General features: G+C 38.5%; 1 protein-coding gene across 3 annotated transcripts in view; it reads right to left on the minus strand.

The window, feature by feature from the left end:
* Positions 1-1045: 1045 nt before the first annotated feature.
* Positions 1046-21650, minus strand: part of NDC1 (NDC1 transmembrane nucleoporin) — a 51377-nt gene continuing 30772 nt past the window's right edge. For 2 of the 3 annotated variants that reach the window (XM_070405167.1, XM_070405165.1), the window contains 5 exons: positions 18658-18708; positions 16217-16280; positions 14968-15068; positions 7433-7593; positions 1046-3529 (listed from right to left, as the gene is read on the minus strand). In XM_070405167.1, the coding sequence (XP_070261268.1) occupies positions 3466-3529; positions 7433-7593; positions 14968-15068; positions 16217-16280; positions 18658-18708 (441 nt within the window). In that variant the 3' untranslated portion in view covers positions 1046-3465. The remainder of the gene's footprint in view (positions 3530-7432; positions 7594-14967; positions 15069-16216; positions 16281-18657; positions 18709-21650) is intronic. The other variant, XM_070405166.1, reaches the window with a different exon arrangement.

A 21650-nucleotide genomic window follows, 5' to 3' on the forward strand; every position in this document is an offset into this window, starting at 1 on the left:
TTACGAGCCAGCTTCAGATACCCCACCACTAGTTGGCACAGCGAACGTCACAGTGATTTGACATATGAGTAATTTGAGTTATGAGCTCCGTCACGGAACGAATTAAACTCGTAAGTCAAGGCCCCACTGTAATCAGATGGAAGAACTCTACCTTATAGCAAATGATAGTTCATATGCTTCAGACACTCATCTGAGACCACAAAGAAAATGCAACAGAGCAATGGTTCCCAAAGTGTGCTCTTCTGACTAGCAGCATCACTTCAATGCTTATTAGAAACGCAAGTTCTTAGGCCCCAATCCAGATTTACAAATCGGAAACTCTGGAGGTAGGACACAGTGTTTTAACAAGCTTTCCAAGTGATTCTGATGCATGGTAAATTTGATAACTCCTGATCTATAATAAACCCTTCTCACAGTGTGATTCTGGTCAGCAGCTTGCTAAGACTAGATGGATTGTTAACTGATAAATTAAAGCCATCTTTGTTATAAGCTACTTGGCTTTAAAGAAAGATGACTGAGTTGGGAGAGCAAAAGAGGGATTTCAGGGCTAGTATAGCACCTCAACTACCTTGAGGTGAAGCTCAGACTAATTTAGGTAAAGTTGACAGACATAACTGTTAGCCTGGGGAAATATGATCCGTTCAGAAACACTATTCTGGCAAGGAAAGAAACCTCTATTAAAAGATGGCTTTCAGCACCTGCCTCTTTTGTTTAGTTTTGGAAGAAAGGAAGCCAAGACAATGAAGAAAAGAGACTTTTAAAATTCAGGCTCCTTTTCAGCAATAAAGATTTTTTTTAAATAATAATCAAAAATTTAAAAATAATAATAAAATAAAATAAAATTCAGGCTCCTTAGAGTTACCATTAAATACTGATCACCCACCAAATTAGTCTGGTTAAGGACAAAGGCTGATTTCTCAAGAAGTTAAACCTTTTCAGGTTTTATAAGCAACAACAGTGGAGATGTAAATGAAATGGCTAAGGAAATACACATCAGAAATTAAATAATTGACCCTGTATATACACATTTCAATTAATTGTCCCATTTTTTAAAATGTCAATTTATTTTTCTACCCAATTCAAGGTCAGTGATATACAAAAGTATATAAACAGATTACCATATTTACAGGAAGACATACAAAACAATTACCAAGAACAAATCCAGCAAAGTAACAAACTGAAGCTCATCCATGTCCACTGAATGGTGCGATGTTTATTCTAGGACAGTTTCGCGGTTCTCCGGGAAAGAAGTTCTGTGGGTTTATAGCTTCCATAAGGGTCAAGCAAACATTACAAGAGCGGAAAGAATCATGTTTTATACCGACAGTCTGAGTAAAGCTTTTAAAAAACACTCTAATCTTCAGGCCAGTGTTAGAGCACCAGTGGGCTCATAACCAAGCTGTGACTTCATCAAAGGAAACGCTTCTCTCCTCTTGTACACAGGAGGAGCCAGAGGAGCTTTTTAATAACAGGTGACTGAGCCACACCCTACCCCAACAGATGGTATGGAGATTATCGACACACAAAGAGGAAAAGGAACTGACTCCCCTACCAACTAAATGTAATCCAGATTTGGGGGGACAGTTTCCAGACCCCATCAAGAAAACTTTATGTGACCTATATTTTGTACAAAGCACATTCTTTTTGGAGAGAATTTGGAATGAATACCTAAAAAGTTTTTACACTGCTCATCAAATACACCTTTGCCCCAAGTATCTGGCAAAAATCTACACTTAGCCAGACATTTCATCCAATAGTTTAAAGGAATCATCCCATCATCAGTCTCAGGAATCAAATGGGTTAAATACTACAATTCTTTAATGGAAGCAGAAACCAGAGTCCTTTTCTCCCAAAATGCCTCAGCACAGAGAATGGAATATAAAAAGCTCAGTGGCTTTAAAACATAAAATTCAACAGTTCTCAGTCAACCTAGCCACAATTTTCTAGCCATCTGTAAGTAACTACCACTTTCAAAATTCAACTTTCACATTCAAAAGCAATCAACTCCTCTTCAGGGGTGAAAAGAAAAAGCAATGGCAATAGCCTAAATCCTCCACACACTAGACAATTGGGGAACTGTCTCATAAAGACACTTTAAAGGTCAGTAGGATTCATTTATAATTTGGCATGTGCTGGCTGAAGGGGCAACAAACAGAAGGAATAAAGATATAGTACATCCAGTAATCAGACAAATTGTAGACATATATGCCATATTAATAAAGACTCATATACAATACTGTGTTGACTAAAGAAAACATTTTGGGACACTGGAGGAGAAAAATAACAGGAAAAAAAATTACAAGCAAGCATTTCAGTCCAAAGCTAGTCCAGTGGATATCTACTAGTAGGATTTCCAATCTTTCATCTCCAAAGAAATTGAGCAAATAAAATTACCTTGTTCACTTTTGGGACATACAACATGCTCCCAAGTAATCCATCCCTCTGACGTCTTGGTCTCACTTGCTATTTGATGACTAAGTTGTTTCTGGCTGTAAAGATTTTCCTAATATATTTTAATTAGCCAGTTAACACAGGGAAGACTGCTCCCTCTGAGGCCAAAAAGCTTCACAAAATAATTTCATCTAATGAAGATGAAGAGTGGAAAAAGGGGAAAAGTCTCCTGGTTTTTCTTGCAAAACTTTTTCTCTCACTTGAAGAACTCTACAATCACTTAATGTTTTGTTCCAGAAAAAGAAAGTAAAATTAGTTGGGAAAATAGTCATGTACTTAATTGTTTACTAGCATGATACAAAACAAATTCATAGATGTCAGTTGACTGTCTTTTAAAAACCAAATGTGAATGTTTAATCTTGTAACTTAAGAACTGAATTTTTCCACATTCCTTTATATAGAGTTAGCATCTGTAAATTGAGACTTTTTTTTTGGACAATCATGCAAATTTAATTTGTCTCTGGAAACAAAAACATAACCTAACAGATTGACAAAATATGTCCTTTAGACAATATATTTTCTGTGAACTTTTCTCCAATGTTACCATTTTAATCCTTTAGTAAACAGAAATGACTCTTAAAAAGTTTATGTATTTCAAGTTTACAAGAGTTAAACTCTCAGAATGACTAGGAAGGAAGACTGGGTCAAGTCAACCTATTTTACCTTCTGAACTGGCTCTACTCCTCTCAAAAGTAAATTCTAAAAAAATCCTAATTATTATTAAGCTTTATAAGCTGGAGACATTTCTACTGCCATAGATGTAACTGTGAAATTGAATAAAGATTTTATTATACCACACACACAAGCAACTGGTACAGAAAAGGCCGTTTTCAGTTATTCTGTTGAGAATTTCTTTCCATGATTTCTCCCATTAAAGTATAGTTTTCAAAGCAACCACCACGACAAAGGAAGCATCTAATTAGTCCATTTTCTTCTGATCCAAGAATGCTGAACATTTACTGTCCCATCTGTAGTTGTATCAGCAGTGTAATGAACACAGTTTATATTACTTAACTATTCTTTGAACTCCAAGAACTGTTGAAGTCTTTTCTGATGTTCTGCAGATGCTTGCACAGCACTAAATGAAACATAAATTCAAAGCATAAGCTTTATTTTACATTAAGCATATTAAGTGAACCACAGAGCACAGAGTCAATATTTTTCAAAACAATTAAAAACGAAGAGAAATCTTCACTTATTTAGTACTTCTGAAAAAGTTGGATGAAAACTCTCCTTAATCTAATGAGGAGGGCTTGCATTCAGTAATGGCATGCTTCCACCTTTTAAAAGACCAAAGCAAATTAAGACTGACAAGTGAAGGCATCGATTTTAACCTGCTCTGCTATGGAACCTGCTGTGCAGAGTTCCAGGCCTTACAGATTTTCTGGATTTTATTATTTTATTTAAACCAGATTCCAACATTATCTTTGAGTTGTGGAGTATTTGAATTGCCTTTAATATAAAATCCTTTAAACTAAAATGTTTGGTTAAAACATAATAGACTCCACTAATCGTTTTCAAAGGTAACAGCTTTGGTTTAGATTTACTTTTCCCTTTGAAAATAAATTCTGTCTTGGATGAGGAAATTGAGTTCTCTCCCAACCTTCACCCCCACAAACATACATTACCTTGACAAATGTAGGGCAAATATACTGAAACTAGTAAAAACTTCCAGGCAAAAAGTGAATACAATGGAAGATTCTAATTTTCTAGATGTTTAATAGTAATATATCACTACTCAATAATAAAATTCCAGTAATTGAAGGTCACCACTTTTGAAAGTGCCAAAGAATCTTGCTAAAAACATTTTTGCTACACATCATTCTACACATCATTCTAAAAGTCCTCATACATACACATCTCTGCTTGCTTAAACCATGTTGCTGCTTCTAATAGAACCATTTCAAGTATTTTTGTGCAAATTCCCACCTAGGTGCTATTGAGGCTGTCATCTCCAACTAAATGGCTCTGAACTCTCTCAAACACCAAGTCTGCAGCTTTTTTCATGAATCTTCTCTCTGCTAGCAGGCACTGCACTCGCTCCTACTACTGTTAGTACTCGAAACTCTAATATCTGTCTCTTCCCCTCAAATTTTAACGTGTTATAAGTTAGAAAACCAGTAAATCAAATTTAAACCTGGTTCTCAGAGGTGGAGCTGTGGATAATGAATAAATTAGGTATTATACAATAATAATAGATTTCCAAGCAACATATAATGTACAAGTGTGGGCTTTATATATGTAAGCTCCCATTGTATATCTATTAGCAACAAGTGGAACAAAGTGGGATGAATAACATAACCCTTTCATGGGAAGGTAACTGTAGCAGAAAGGTTCAAAGGTTAGAGGAGAGAGCACAACTTACTGGTTAAGATTATAGACACTATAGATAGAACTCACAAGTCAGAAAGTTTTGAGTCTGAATTCTGGCTCTGCAACTTACTTACCTGCAAAATCTTGAGCAAGTTACTTAAATCATTAGGCAACTTGCCCACAACCACAGATAGTCAATGATAACCAGACATAAATCTAAATATATCTCTACACTTTTCCCACCATATCATTCTGTCCTATATTTGTATAAAATAGTCTCTACTGACCTCATCAATTTTAATGCACATATAAAAAATTTGGCTCTTCTCAGAGAAAAGAAACTGAGGCAGAACTTCATTCTCATAATTTTTTATCAGTCATCTATCTCCCTTTCTTTTCCAAGAAATATCTATTTTCCCCTTCTTCCTGTTTTTGCACTATCATCTACTTCATTCTCTACATTCATTGGGTGTTTTCTGAGAGTATTCTGCATGGCACTTTACATCTCAGAGGCAGTCTAATGGTGTACACAGAAAGTTGAATTTTTTTAAAATATATTTTTCTTGATTTCAGAGAGGAAGGGAGAGGGAGAGAGAAACAACAATAATGAGAGGGAATCATTGGTTGGCTGCCTCCTGCACGCCCCCTACTGGGGATCGAGCCCGAAACCCTGGCATGTGCCCCTGACCAGAATCAAACCTGGGACCCTCAGTCCACAGGCCAACGCTAGGGCTATTATTATTATTTTTTTAATTGATTTCAGAGAAGAAGGGAGGAGAGAGAAACATCAATGATGAGAATCATTGGCTGCCTCCTGAACGTCCCCCACTGGGGGGATGGAACTGGCAACCCCGGCATGTGCCCTAACGAACCCGGGATCCTTCAGTCCACAGGCTGACGTTCTATCCACTGAGCCAAACCAGCTAGGGCAGAAGGTCGAATTTTAAAAGCAAGAAAGATCTGATTTCAGGTTCATGTTCTAACACTACTGGATTGTGCTACTAAGCAAGTTCTTAAGCTTTTTGAGCTTCAGTTTCCATATCTGTTATGATAATATCTACACCTCACAGGCTCTTTGAGAAGAGTAAATGAAAAAAATATATACATTTTAAGTACTAAGTGTATTACCTAGGACAGCACTGTCCAGCAGTACTTTCAGCAGTGATGAATATATTTTGTATCAAAGCTATCCAATACAGTAGCCTAGTACTAGCTACTACAGAGGACTTGAAATGAGACCAGTATGACTGAAATACTGGAATTTAAATTTTATTTCATTAATTTATATAGCCATACATGGCTATCATATTGGAGATCAGATGTAGAAGGTACTCAATAATAGATTTTGTTTCTTTTTAAACAAATCTTAAGAATAGAGGATCATCTATAGCTCTTTTGTACTCCCATTCAAAACCAGTGTGTTCCATAAAACCTGCTATTGTTGCTGCCTAGTTTTTTTTTTTTTTTTTTTTTTTAATATATTTTATTGATTTTTTACAGAGAGGAAGGGAGAGAGATAGAGAGTCAGAAACATCGATGAGAGAGAAACATCGACCAGCTGCCTCCTGCACATCTCCCACTGGGGATGTGCCCGCAACCCAGGCACGTGCCCCTGACCGGAATTGAACCTGGGACCTTTCAGTCCGCAGGCCGACGCTCTATCCACTGAGCCAAACCGGCTTCGGCTGCTGCCTAGTTTTATGGAAGTGAAACAAAACATACTACTGTTTCGCCCTGGCCGGTTTGGCTCAGTGGATAGAGCGTCGGCTTGTGGACTGAAAGGTCCCAGGTTCCATTCGGTCAAAGGCATATGCTCCGGTTCTGGGCTTGATCCCCAGTGTGGGGCGTGCAGGAGGCAGCCAGTCAATGATTCTCTCTCATCACTGATGTTTCTATCTCTCTCTCCCCTTTTCCCTTCCTCTCTGAAGTCAATAAAAATATATTTTTAAAAATTTTAAATGAAATAAAAACATTAACATTTTTTAAAAAATACTACTCTTTCTAAAAGCAGGTGAATAAAGTTTAGGAAGTCCGAAACTATTAACTGATTGCATACAGAAAACACAGAGGAATCTCTCGTCTTCTAAAGTTCATTTATGATTATGAGAAAACATAGTTTAGTCAGTGAATTAGTATCCCTTATCCTGCCTACTTAAATTATTTCATAAGAAAGCAAGAAACATCAATGAAACTAAATATAAACAGGCTTGGCATTTGTGGTTTTCTTTCTGGCTCCGTGTCTGAAGGTGTGATCTGTCACTGTTTTTCCAGCATGATTCACAAAGCACTGAGGACTCATTTATGGAATACTCTGCTCACCCACATCTTAGTTTGCTGACCAAGATGCAATAACAGAATTATTTTTTTGCCTTCTTTTCCTCCCTGAAAGATGTTTTCCTGATTTAAAAAAAACAATATGTAATTATACTTGCTGCTTTTATAACTTTCTATTCCTTTTTGTCCATTTGAAAGAAGGCCCCAAAGCTTATACGATAGGCCAAATTTTATAAAATATGAAGTCTAATTTCAAGCTGTTAATTCCCAGTAGGAATCATGAAGGTCCCAAAAAAACACTTCCAACGTGCGAGCCTTTATAAACTTCAAACCTATTTCTCAGGAAAACTCTTGAAAATGGACTACCATCAGGGATCAAAACAGGTAAACTTACTTCAGATGTTCACCAAATGTAGTAGTTATTCGATAGATGGCAGTTTTTAGTGATGCTCTAAATGCGAATCTTAATGTTTTATAGGAAGTGTCCACAAGGGTTCCTGAAATCCGAGGTGGTTTACTGGAAGCATGAGGAAGCTTGAAGTACTTGTCAACTGCCTAGATCAAAGAAAGAAAACACATTACAGCAGACTACCAAGGTCGACTGAGTCCAAAGGATTAAGGAGACTACTTCAGTTAGACAGAGAGATACATACTTTATTTATTTTGGATCACAAACTTTTTGAAAAACAATGCAGTAGAGGTTCAGCCACTTCAGTAAGTTACCTGGAAAATAGTCCTTTCCTCTTAAAAAAAAAAAAAAGAAAAAGAAAGAAAAAGCTATACTTCACAACCCCTTGAAAAAAAATGACCTTTCCTCCAAAAAACAACAAGAAAAATTGTCCTTCACAACACCCTTGAAAATGCAAAGCTGGGAAGTGAAACACAGATATCCTATTCTGCTTATGTGTGTCGTTTAGAGTCTTTATTAACTCAGCAAAAAAAAACAGCCAAAACTTGATACTTTACAAAATAAAAGTTACTTACTAAACTATATTATCTTCCTTTATAATTACAGATGATAAAGCATCTATGAGTAAGAATAGATTGGGGGAGAGAGAATTCAAAAGTGAACACATCTGCCCTGGCGGGTGGGGCTCAATGGTTCAAGTGTCAGCCTTTGGGTCTGATACCAAAGGGTCGCAGGTTGGATTCCCAGTCAAGGGCATGTATGTGGGTTGCAGGTTTGATCCCCAGTTGCAAGAGGCAACCAATTGATGTGTCTCTCTCACATCAATGTCTCTCTCTCCCCCCATCCCTTTCACTCTAAAAGTCAATACAAAAATAACCTTGGGTGAGGATTAACAAAAAAAGTAAAACAGATTTTACTTATAGTTGACAGAGTAATTTAAGTATATTTTTACAGGCCAAAGGTAAATAATATCATTTTTAAATGATATAACTAGCCTAACCAATGTGGCTCAGTGGTTGTGTCGACCTTAGAACCAGGAAGTCTTGGTTTGATTCCCGGTCAGGGCACATGCCCAGTTTGTGGGCTCAATCCCCAGTGGAGACATGCAGGCAGCAACCAATTGATTATTCTCTCTCATCGTTTCTCTTTCTTTCTCCCTCTCTGAAATCAGTAAAAATGGGGAGTGGGCCTAAGCCGCAGTCTGGTCTCCCTCTGCAGGAGGCAACCAGGTGGCCGATCATGGGACAGCACTGCCCCCCCCCCCCCCCCCCGCATCGCCCCTCCACCACCGCTCCCATCACCGTCCCCTCCCTCTGCCCACTGGCACGTGCCTTGGCTGGCCGGGCCGCCTGCCCTGACCCTCACCCAGTCGTTCTGCTGTTCAGTCGATTCGCATATTATGCTTTTATTATATAGGATGTCTTTTTAAAAGTTCTTTTACTGAAGTTTAGCAGAGTTTGGGGGAAGGAACAAGATTTGATATGTGTGTTCAGTCTGCCATAATAACTTTAAGACCAATCATGTATTATAAGAGCATTTCTCAAGACTGGGACATACTTGAGATAATTTTAGACAGCATGGGAGGTGGTATTCAGTGATATACTTAAGCAACATTAAATAACATTGAATCATAATGGAAAAATTATTTTCTTTCCAATCTTCTTATAAACCTTCTGATTAACTTTCAGCATAGCGGTAAAAATAGTCCTCATCATTTACTACCTTGGTCCAATGGACCCTTTTAGTTTAAAGTCATTTTACAATTTAGAGAAGAATGACAGGATAATGTAAAATAATTTCATAAACATTTAAATAAAGACATAAACATTTTCCATGTTTTGAAGACATATACATTTGAAATGGACAATGTCCTTTGACTGCAACTCATTAGCTATCATGCATAAGCCTGGAACATATCCAGCTTGTAATACTGATTTCAAAATGAAAATATACCTCCAGTAGGTTCTAGCTTATCATTACTTCTGGTTCTTTCTCTTGCATTTGTACCATCATATACAATATTTTTAAAAACTTTTGACAGCTTATAATTTTGTTGAAGAGAGTTCAACCATTTTCTTTGCACCATAATTGCAAAATAATTTCATTATTAGGCTTATAAAGACAAATTCAGAAGATTAATCAGTGACTTTTTCCATTTTGCTATTATCTATGCTTTCCGATCATCTTTGTATACACCTTTGTATACTTTCAGCATTTATCCACTATGAATTGTATAAAGTAAATTTCGGTGCACATATATCACAGAAGATGAAGGAATATACTGTCACATATACTTTTAGCAAAATGGGTTGATTCAGGCTCTTATTTACATTGTGGGATAAAGTCCTTCCTGCTGAATGACTTACTAGATGAGAATATCACATATATTTCCTTTTTCTCCTTAAAAATATATTCTTCTGTCATCAATTCTTGAGTTTTGGAAAATATATCTAGAATATTATCATTTGAAGATTTAATCTGAAATTCCTCATGTATGACCCATTTCATCATCATCATTAAAGTCTATAGCTGTTCTGTCCAATATGGTGACCACTAAGACATATGTAGCTCTTAAGTACTTGAAATGTGGCTGGTCTGAATTCAGTTATTCTGTAAGTAAAAAATACACAGCAGATTTTGAACACTTACTATAAAAAACATGTATAAAATGTTATTTTATATAGATTACATGACAAAATGATAATATTTTAGATATACTGAGTTAATTAAAATAAACTTTATCTGTATTTTTTAATGTAACTACTAAAAAGTGTAAAGTTACATATGTGTATTGCATTATATTTCTATTGAACAGAGGTGGGCAGGAGTGCTGGTATCTGTCTCTTTGCATTCATCTTCTGATTTATCTAAATGACTAAAATTATGAAGGCAGTATATGACTAACTTAAATCTAAGAAACACTGGCTTACCATATTTAATGATGTGCTCCATGGTTAGGAGAACTGAAGTACTTAATTAGCTGTGAGATTAAACAAGTATCTACTGAGCCTCATTTTATGCACTGCACATGGTTCCTGCCCTAAAGACTCAGATCATAAAAATGGGATCTCAAATATCTAGTTAAAGAGTACTGGTAAGCAGTGAGTATAATATACTACTGAACAATATACTCTTTAGGAAAAGTGAAAAATTCCATGAAGGCCTTACTTTGGCCCTAATAGAAGTCTAAAGAGGGGTTATACTATGAAAACAGATACTTTTTGCTCATTTACTAGTAAATGCCAAATAAAGAGAACAGTCCAGTTGCTCTTTCCTGAATATTTACCTACCAGGGTCATTAACAAATGTCCACTGTGCAGAGCCTTGAAAGTCCCTGTATACTTATAACCTAGTGGAAACGGAAGTTTACTCTACTAAAGCCAGAATCCCAAACAAATGCTAAGGAGAAGAGCAGACCTTGTTATTGGAAACGTGCTCCATGGCAGGAGAACTGAGTGCTTAATTAGCTGTGAGATTAAACAAGTATCTATAGAGCTGAGTTTCTCACCCTGAGGACTGCTGACATTTTGGACTGGGTAACTCTTTATTATGGGGACTGCTCCTGTTTAGCAGCATCGTTGCCTCTACACAATGGATGACAGTAGCACTTCTCTAGTTGTGGCAATCAAAATGTCTCTGGACATGAACGGCTGTCTTCTGGGGAATAAAAGTGCCCCTGGTTAAGAACCACTGCTATAGAATAATAATAATACTAGATGATGATGACAGCCAAGTACCAGTCAGATGCTACTGAGACAAGGTCCCTGCCTCTACTCCAATAAAGACAATGAAAGTAAATGGACAATTAAAATGCAGTATAATAAAGTACTAAGATGGGGATACAGAGCAGAGCCAGACAAAAGGAGAAAATGTGTTCTAGGCAAAGAAGGAAAGAAAAGACACCAAAGATTTAAAGATATCAGGTATAGAGTTAGAGTAAGGTTAAGAAAACATATTTGGGAGGAAAAACTGAATAGTCCATGGTGGTTACTACAGCAGAGGGCTCATGGGAAGAATAGGAGAGTGGCTGGAGTCTGAATGAAGAATCTCTGTTAAGAGTTAGTAGGGGCAAGAGGCCACAGTAATAATTCAGGTCAGGAATGCCACAGGCCTGCAGTAAGGCCAATGCAGGAGGGATGGGCAAAGAGAATTGATGGCTACTGAATATAAGATTGATCCCTTAGGGTTTTGCCACATGGGTACAACTGAAGAACATGGGGACAGGGAGTTGAAAGAATTAGTAATAAAATGATTGTGACAGACATAAGGTCTAAGGAAGTGAAAACACTGGTGAAGACAAAGTATACAGAAGAAGCAAGGATATGAGAGGGCTGTGCTTGGAGCAAGGGCCCTTACATGAGCCCTCAGATCTATAGGTAAAATTCAGGGGCATGAAGTTTAGGATAAAACTGTATATTTAACCCTAGCCAATGTGGTTCAGTTGGTTGGAGCATTGTCCTGTACACTGAAAGGTTGAGGGTTCCATTCCCAGTCAAGGCACATACCTAGGTAGGGGGCATGTACAGGAAGGCAACTGATCGATGTTTCTCACATTGATGTTTCCATCTTCCCCTCTCTCTTTTCCCCTCTCTGAAATTAATAAGCATGACCTCAAGTGAGGATTAAAAAATGATAAGGAAAATTTTAATTTAAAAAAATTGCATATTCATCTTCATGAAATTCTAATTAAAATTTAGCATGTCTTTCAATTATGATTGTAAGCAACAAATCACAACATCATTAGTAGTTCCTGTGACTTTGTCACCAACAGAAATCACCAATATCTTCATATCATACCACTATTGCAGTTATTTTGAAATACCATTCATCTTATCATTATTTCGAAATGAAAATAGCTATTAGACTTACTGATAGGTCCTGTTATTTAATGCATTGATTAAAAAGCACACATTATAGTACAAATTTAATCCTTTCATAATTATATTTCAAATATAATTGATTTCCTTTCTAACCCTAAGTACTTTATTTTATGCATTTAAGAACATTATTCTGAGGTCCAGGGGCTTCATCAGACTCTCAAAGGAATCTTTTGGAACAAAAACATTTAAGAATTCTGGCTTAGAAGACAGAATCCTAAAGTTTTTAAGCTTTGGAGGTGGCGAATTCAGGGGATAATGAGGCCCAGGTAACGCCATGGATGAGACTGAAGGGTATATGAAAGAGTAACAAAGAGAAGGAAGTCAAATAACTGTGGTGCCAAGGTGTGGAACAAATATCCATCCATATGGACACTGAATTACTCACTTTAATCAATCTCAGGATATGGGGTGGAAAAGGAAAGACTGTAAGGTAGTTTGCAAAATCTGATGACTGCCACGTATGATAAAAAGGCTGACTGTGATGTGGCCTAGGAGAGATGAGATGCCATAAGCCTCACACAAGGAACAGTTTTTACCCTCAGAAGTCAAGTACCAAATTACTGGACCTGTTCTTTGTTCCTTTTACTCCTTTCAACTCTCAAAAACCTATCTCTGCCTCCTTCTACTCTCCTTTCCAACTCGTTTCAAAGTAAACAGGACCTGACCGCTTGACAAATCTGTAATTCCTACCTTCCTAACCAAGGTCTGAATAACTACAATCAAATAAGCACATTGCTTTCCTTGTCATACCTACCCATAATCAACTATGAAGAAGAATTAGAAATACTTATGGTGGGGAAGTGAGAAGAAAGTAACTTGGGTACAGACTATCTCTAGGGCAGTGTGAACCTTATGAAATAAATTCAGTTTTAACCAGCATTTTAAAACATGAAATAGAATGGGAAACATCAGAATGCAATGCACATAGTAAAGGTAAGCACTGTTCTAAGAATCTTTTATTTCTGTTACACACACATACACATCTGAGTCTAATGTAAACATACTGCAGGTCATGGTTCAAGAGTTTGAAAGCCGTGGTTCCAGAGGTAGAACCATCTCTCTGAAGAGAACCTCAGGCGAAAATAAAAAGCCCACAACGAGAATAAGGAATATGGATCTGCAGCTTTCCCTGAGGTCTACTACATTGCTAATGTCCTGCAATCAGCTTGGGGGTCAGGTCCCAGCTCTACCACCTACAAGACGTGCGTATAAGAAAAGTCACTGCACCATCGAGTCTCCCTCGTCTGTAAAGAAGAGCTAAATATCTCCATCTCCATTATTTCACAAGACAGTTATGAGGATCAAAAATAATATAAAACATTGTGCTGTTATTGTCACTTTATTTCAAACTACACAGCCAGACTGATGAGAAACAAATTACACGAGTACCAAAAATACGCCCAAATCATTGTTACCCAATTGTGCAGTTAGACAAGCCAAATATTAAAAGTTGTGGGGAAATACTAGGAAATTATTTCTTTAGAGAAAGGTAACTAGGAGAAGAGGACAAATAATGAAATTATTCATGTGTACATACATGTCTCAAGTAACACACATGAGAAAATGGGCACAAAGAGGACTCAAAGCAAAAAAGAAAAATCACTAGTTTTGATGGGTAAGACTTAGAGGTAAAATGAATTGAGATAAAGAAAGGAACAATGAAACATGTTTTCATATCTTAAATTGCCTCCCAAGACCAAAAGATGCACCAATTGTTATCCTTCAAGCGTAGTTCAATATCACCTCCTCCAGAAAACCTACCGCACACACCAGCCCCTACCTACCTCTAAATGTCTCTAGCACTCAGTGTTTATATCTCTCATCTGACATACAACTAATATTACTAGGCGGTATAAAACATATAATCCAAGATGAAATCAGGAAAGGCCCTACTGGAAAGAAAGAAGTATACAGTTTATTTCTCTGCCTTTAAGTTTAGAACTTAAAAAATCTATTAATTTAAAACTATGCACCCATCCTGCCCCGTCAGTGTGGCTCAGTGGTTCAGTGTCGACCTATGAACCAGGAGGTCAGGGTTTGATTCCTGGTCAGGGCACATGCCCCAGTTGGCTGGATCCCTAGTAGGGGGTATGCAGGAGGTAGCTTATCGATGATTCTCTCTCATCATTAATGTTTCTATCTCTCTCTTCCTCTCTGAAATGAATAAAAACATATTTTTTAAAACACAGAAAACTATGCACCTGTCCTGATGGCGGGGGATCCACTGGCCTCAGCTCTATCTTTTTTGGCTTCTGGCCAATAGGTAACTTATTATCTTCATGGGTAATTTAACTACATGTTACTTTCAGTAAATACAAATTGTGTAAGGATCCAAACTGAACAGAATCCCAATATCCTAAATAATCTGATTAATACCGGAGGTATAGCCTCTAGGTTTAATATACTTTCTTTTTCTGTTACTACAAAATTATTTATAAGTGAATCAAAATGATCTCTTCCTAGTTGATATTAGACTATAATTTCCTGAGGGTGATAATAGTACCATTATTTTAACTTCTAACATACTAGTATGTTTTGTGACTCAATAAATATCATGATATATAAAAAACAAACTCAAAGACTAGGGTGGGGTAGGGGGAGAAAAAGACCTTTACCTCCACTTCATCCACATTTGCCTACCTCTTGCAGTGTCAACAAAGTATTAAGAATTGCTGGTAGTGTAGTCTGGACAACTCCAAATCTATCTTCTGTAAATGACGCTGCTACTAAGTGTGACAAACCTCAAGGGGAAAACAAAAAAGTTAAAAGTGAATTAAAATTAGGCAAATCTACTTGCATATATCAATTGGACAAAGGACTGATACTCTTAATATATGAAGAACTTCTAAATAAAAGAGAGGAGGTAATACAACAGAAAAATGGGCAAAGATCAGAATAGGCACTGGAACAGTGCTTAGCTGCAGTAGTCTTGAATAAGATAATCTGCTTTATGTTCTAGTAACAAACTGTTTTTCTAAATGACTACAGGCCCAGTGTACGAATTTGTACATGGGTGGGGTTCCTTGGCCTGGCCATCGACTGGGGCCGATCGGGGCCAATCGGGCCTGGCCGGCCAGGGGGAGGGACCCTGGGAGGTTGGCAAGCTGCAAGAGGTTGGCTATGGGAGCATGCTGACCACCAGGGGGCAGCTCCTGCATTGAGTGTCTGCCCCTGGTAGTCAGTGCATGTCACAGCAACCGGTCGTTCGGTCAACTGGTCATAATGGTCTCTTAGACATATATATATATATATATATATATACATATATATATATATATATGTATATATATATATATATATATATATATACATGTATATATATATATATATATATATTACACACACACACACACACACACACACACTGCATTTGGTAATGGTAAGTGATAGGAAGAAAAACAAAGGATAATAAGGGAATGCAGTCAAGGTTATGAGGATACTTTTCATTAGGGGTCAGAAAAGGCCTCTCTGAAGAAGTATCATTTAAGCTTTGAGAAGGCAGATCTATAACATAAATTGTAAGTTCTTTAACAACTAAGTTTACATATTTAATCTAAGCTAAATATGTTAGAATATATTAAATGTTAAGTTATGTCAACATAAATTGAGAGTTAAAAACAATTTCTCTACTGCAGTTTTTTTGAAGGAGAGAGAAAGATATGCAAGAATCCCAGGCCCAGTTTCTCTGCTTATATAGAAAAAAAATTTCTGCCCAGATTAAAGCACACCTAAATATTTAAGAAAAATGATCTAGATAAAACAAAGATATAAAAATGTATCTGAAAATTCAAAGATTGAGATCAAATTCCAGAACCCTCCTTACATGGATTACACTTCAATATTTAACTGATAATTAAAATCATAGTTGCAGATCACTGAAATTGCTTACCTTCCAAAGCCCAAATATGCATTTGGGCATCTGCAAAAACAGCCTGAATGGAGGCCTCTGGGTGCTACAAATACAACAAAAACATTTAAGTAAGTTCCACTGGGCAAAAACTCTTATTTCATCTAATCAACTATCCTATATAATCCTATTCATATATAATAAAGAGGTAATATGCAAGTTGGCCATCACACCCTCACACAAGATGGCCACCACAAGATGGCTAGTAGGGGAGGGCAGTTAGGGGGGACCGGGCCTGCAGGGGAGGGCAGTTGGGGGTGACCAGGCCGGCAGGGGAGGGCAGTTAGGGAGGACCAGGCCTGCAGGGGAGCAGTTAGGCATCAATCAGCTGGCAGGGGAGTGGTTAGGGTGTGATCAGGCTGGCAGGCAGAAGTGGTTAGGGGCAATCAGGCAGGCAGGTGAGCAGTTGGGAGCCAGCAGTCCCGGATTGTGAGAGGGATGTCTGAGGGGACCCAGATTGGAGAGGGTGCAGGCTGGGCTGAGGGACACCCCCCCGCCCCAGTGCATGAATTTAGTGCATCGGGCCTCTAGCGTAGACTATAACAACAGAAAATGCACAGCTGCCTCTTAAGAATTAAAATCTGGAATTCTTATACAATGTGATCTAACTGCAATAAAGCATTCTGCCACCAACTTACTATGTGACCCTTGCCAAGTCCCTAAATCTCTATGTGCCTCAGTTTCTCATTTAAAATAAGAGTTGCACACATTCAACCCATCTTAGAGGATTAGTATAGAGATCAGTTATTTTCAAAACAAAAGAATTACCTAAGTACATACTACCTCTCTTGAATTGTCTACCCTCAACCCCATTCCAAACCACCAACTTTCTTTAATAAAACAAAGCCGAATAGTATGGAGCAACAAACAACAGCCCATTTATACAAATACTGGCTTTGGTAATGCACCCAATGAAGCCTATTAAGTACAACAGCATGTTAGATCTCTCAACATCAAAGAGTAATGTCTATAACCCCTTATCATACAATAGATCCACTTGCAAACCTAGAATCAAAAGCAGCATTCACCTCCAAGAAAAAAAGGAGATCTTGCTCAGCCTCTGCCTGCCACCTATTGGCTATGCACCCTTAGGCTAGCTACTTGACCTCTCTGAGCCTCAAGTTTCCTTATCAGTAAAATGAGGACAAGAAAACAACTCACAGGAATGCTGTTAGAATTAAATGAGGGAACTTAAGTGAAAAGAGCATGGGGTACATCTTTCTGAAACAAAGCACTAAAGTAAAACTTCAGACAATTCCTCTTCCTCTTGGTGGAAAACACCTTCTTTAGGGGTCGCATAGTTTACCCAAACCTCTATGGTAGATTATTTTTTATAAAGGTAATTAGAGGATGGCTCTTCCCTGCCACATTAGTGGGGGGAAAAAATGTCAAGAACTTCAAGTGTTTCTTTGTTATGTGCATCTATATTCTATCAGAGTTACTCAGCTCTTTCTCCCCACAAGAGTACACTCCCAAAGAATAAAAATAAATAATGTATGTCAATGCAACTTCCACTTTAAGGCATAATTGAATGCAATATTAGCTAATACTGCAATATCTTCAGAAAGAGAGAAGCTGGATTAAAAAAGAGAACAAAACAAATATTCTTTCCCCTACATACGGACAAAGGTTTTTCCTCATCAAAGGATTATTTAACACACAACAGCTGTCGCCAGTGAAAACAGGAATGAATTTTCAGCTTCTGCAACTGAGATTTACTCTCTTATGGCAGCTGGAGCAAGCAGCTGAGAGACAAGCTGGAAAGTCTTTTAGTTTGTGGCCTGAATTACAACTTTTTATGCAACACAAGTTTAACATCTTCAATCTAACACAGTCATCTCTCTTCTGAAGAGCAAATTGGCCACAAAGATGTTAGCAGGACAATGAAACATAAAGGAATGCCATGGATTTGCTCATTTTGCAGGATAGGGTTGTAGATCAGCACAAAGCTATCTGCAGCCAAGACACTCAATAGGCCAACTACAGTCAAGCCCCAGGAAGCCACTGAGGTGAGATGTGAGGTGAGAATGGGCAGCTATTGTTAAAACGGAGGTTTAGTGAAGCACTAATACAAAGCTGCCTAGCTTGCTAAGATCAAGCTACTTATTTATTTATTCTTAAATATATTTTTATTGATTTCAGAAAGGAAGGGAGAGGGAGAGAGAGAAACATCAATGATGAGAGAGAATCACTGACTGGCTACCTCCTGCACACTCCCTCAGGGAATCAAGCCCACAACCTGGGCATGTGCCCTTGACAGGAACCGAACCCGGGACCCTTCAGTCCACAAGTCGACGCTCTATCCTCTGAGCCAAACCAGCTAGGCCAAGCTACATATTTAGAAGTCAAATCCTATCTGCTACTTAATTTCTTATTTCATTTCCTCGCCTCCCATTCCCAATGCTATATCTACATATTCTTACCTTACTGAAAAAATACATTATCAGCACCCGTTTTGACAAGAAATTCTTAATCTGAGTTGGAAAAAAAAAAAGAATGAACACGTTTACAGTTTCAATTCTATTTAAATGTAGTATCACATATTTCCCGGTTCTCCTTAACATTACTTTAAATAAAACACCTCCCATCTTAGAGAGAAAGAACAGTATTTACAATAATCCATGTAAGGAAATACATTTGTACAATAAACTGGATAATTGAGATGGGCCATTTAACCTAAATTGCATTCCTATGTACACATGTCTAACCCCCCAATTAAAGACCTGTCATAATTAAAGGAATTTTCAGTGGTTCTGGTAATATTTTCTGAGACCATATTCTTTCTCAATTCTTCAGGGCTATCTTGCTCTTTAGCCTCTATATATATATATGTTTCTCCTACCCCCATCTTCAAATCTTAGTTTGTGAAGTGGTTTTCTACTAGTTGACATTTATAGAGAAAACAATTTCTTAGTATTATAAACTGACAGTATTTATGGCATCTAGAGCCATATGGGATACTGAAGTCAAAAAATGCCTTCAGTTCTCCCCTCTATTAATTGATCCTTCCATCAGCAAATGTAATTATTCCCCATCTTTAAAAAGTAAAACCCTGAGAAACCAAGATGGCGGCATAGGTAAACACCAGAAATTGCTGCCTCCCACAACAAATTCAAAAATACAACTAAAAGACAAAACGGGCATCATCCAGAACTACAGGAAGAAGGCGGGCTGAGTGGAAATTCTACTAGAAGGAAAGAGAAAAGCACACTGAGGCTCAGAGGAGCTGCGGAGGTGGAGTGCAGAGGTACGGAGGAGACTCGAGCGCACGCGGCAAAAGCTGGCGACTGAGGACACCGCTGTCTTTTTTAATCGGGAGGGAGCCACAAGCCCCCGACTGCTCTGAACTCCAGTTCCCAGTGAGTCTCTGGGGACCTAGACTCATACGGGGAGAAACTGGACTGTCTGGCAGCAGGCAGAAATCGGAACTTGAGGGCGGCTTTCTCTCAAAGGTGCTTGCAGCAATTACCAGGACACTGAGACGTGGGGCCCCCTAGGGCAGGGCTGAGGATCAGCCATAGCTGCTTGCTCCGCCCTTTTGTTCCTCCGAGACCCCGCCCACCCAAGCTGCAGCAGAGGCTTTTGCATATGAATGCCCTGGCCCTTTGCAATCTGAAAATTACCTAACAAACTGCAGCTGGGCCAGACAGACCCAGAACTTCCAAGGGAAGGCCCAAGGCCCCACAGCAGCTTGCAATGCTTCACAGCTGGGCCTCATTTGGGCACCTCCAAACCCCAAACAAGGAAGGGGAATCTGCAGATCTCTTCGTAGCTCCTGCTGGGTAGCCTCAGGCAGAGGCTAAATTAGCACCTCCTTAGATCCAAGAGCCAGTGTACCCAGTGGTCAGAGTGGGACCATCCAGATTACAACTCCTCAGATCCATAAGGGTCACACTCAGGGGGCAGACTCAGTGAGCAACAAAGCCCCACTGAAGCAAGTCTTGCCCCATAAGGGTGTCTTCAGCACAGAAGTTCTCCCACTGTAGACACAGCTGATTTTCACAGCCAATAGGCCTGGAGGTCAATTCCTCTCAGTGATACCTACAACAATCAAGGCTTAACTACAACAAGACTGTGCACACAGCCCACAAAGGGGTGCACCAAGAGTGTCCACCTCAGGTAATTGGGGAGGCTGAGCCACTGGGCCCTATAGGACACCTAGCACAGAAAGCCACTCTACCAACACAGGGAAGCATAAAAAATGTGGAGACAAAGAAACAGGACACAAATGACAGAAATGGAGGAAAGCAAACTACTGGATATAGAGTTCAAAACCACACTTTAAAGGTTTTTCAAGAACTTTCTAGAAACCGCCCATAAATGTAGTGAGACCCTCAAGAAATCTAGTGAGACCCTCGAGGTTATGAAAAAGGACCAACTAGAAATTAAACATACACTGATTGAAATAAAGGATATTATGCAGAGTTCCAATAGCAGACTAGAGGATCGCAAGAATCAAGTCAAAGATTTGAAATACGAAGAAGCAAAAAACACCCAACCGGAAAAGCAAAATGAAAAAAGAATCCAAAAATACGAAGATAGCGTAAGGAGCCTCTGGGACAGCTTCAAGCACACCAACATCCGAATTATAGAGGTGCCAGAAGAAGAGAGAGAGCAAGATATCAAAAACCTATTTGAAGAAATAATGACAGAAAACTTCCCCTACCTGGTGAAAGAAATAGACTTCCAAGTCCAGGAAGCGCAGAGAACCCCAAACAAAAGGAATCCAAAGAGGACCACACCAAGCCACATCATAATTAAAATGCCAAGAGCAAAAGACAAAGAGAAAATCTTAAAAGCAGCAAGAGAAAGACAGTCAGTTACCTACAAGGGAGTACCCATACGACTGTCAGCTGATTTCTCAACAGAAACTTTGCAGGCCAGAAGGGAGTGGCAAGAACTATTCAAAGTGATGAATAGCAAGAACTTACAACCTAGATTACTTTACCCAGCAAAGCTATCATTCAGAATTGAAGGTCAGATAAAGAGCTTCACAGATAAGGAAAAGCTCAAGGAGTTCATCACCACCAAACCAGTATTATATGAAATGCTGAAAGGTATCCTTTAAGAAGAGGAAGAAGAAGAAAAAGGTAAAGATACAAATTATGAACAACAAATACACATCTATCAACAAGTGAATCTACAAATCAAGTGAATAAATAATCTGATGAACAGAATAAACTGGTGATTATAATAGAATCAGGGGCATAGAAAGGGAGTGGACTGACTATTCTTGGGGGGCAAAGGGGTGTGGGGGGTGTGGGAAGAGACTGGACAAAAATCGTGCACCTATGGATGAGGACAGTGGGTGGGGGGGGTGAGGGCGGAAGGTGGGGTGGGAACCGGGTGGAGGGGAGCTATGGGGAGGAAAAAGAGGAACAACTGTAATAATCTGAACAATAAAGATTTAATTTAA

The sequence above is a fragment of the Myotis yumanensis genome, unplaced genomic scaffold, assembly GCF_028538775.1.
Source record: "Myotis yumanensis isolate MYYU_CA2020_CCGP unplaced genomic scaffold, mMyoYum1.0.hap1 SCAF_2, whole genome shotgun sequence".
Taxonomy (NCBI): Eukaryota; Metazoa; Chordata; class Mammalia; order Chiroptera; family Vespertilionidae; genus Myotis; species Myotis yumanensis.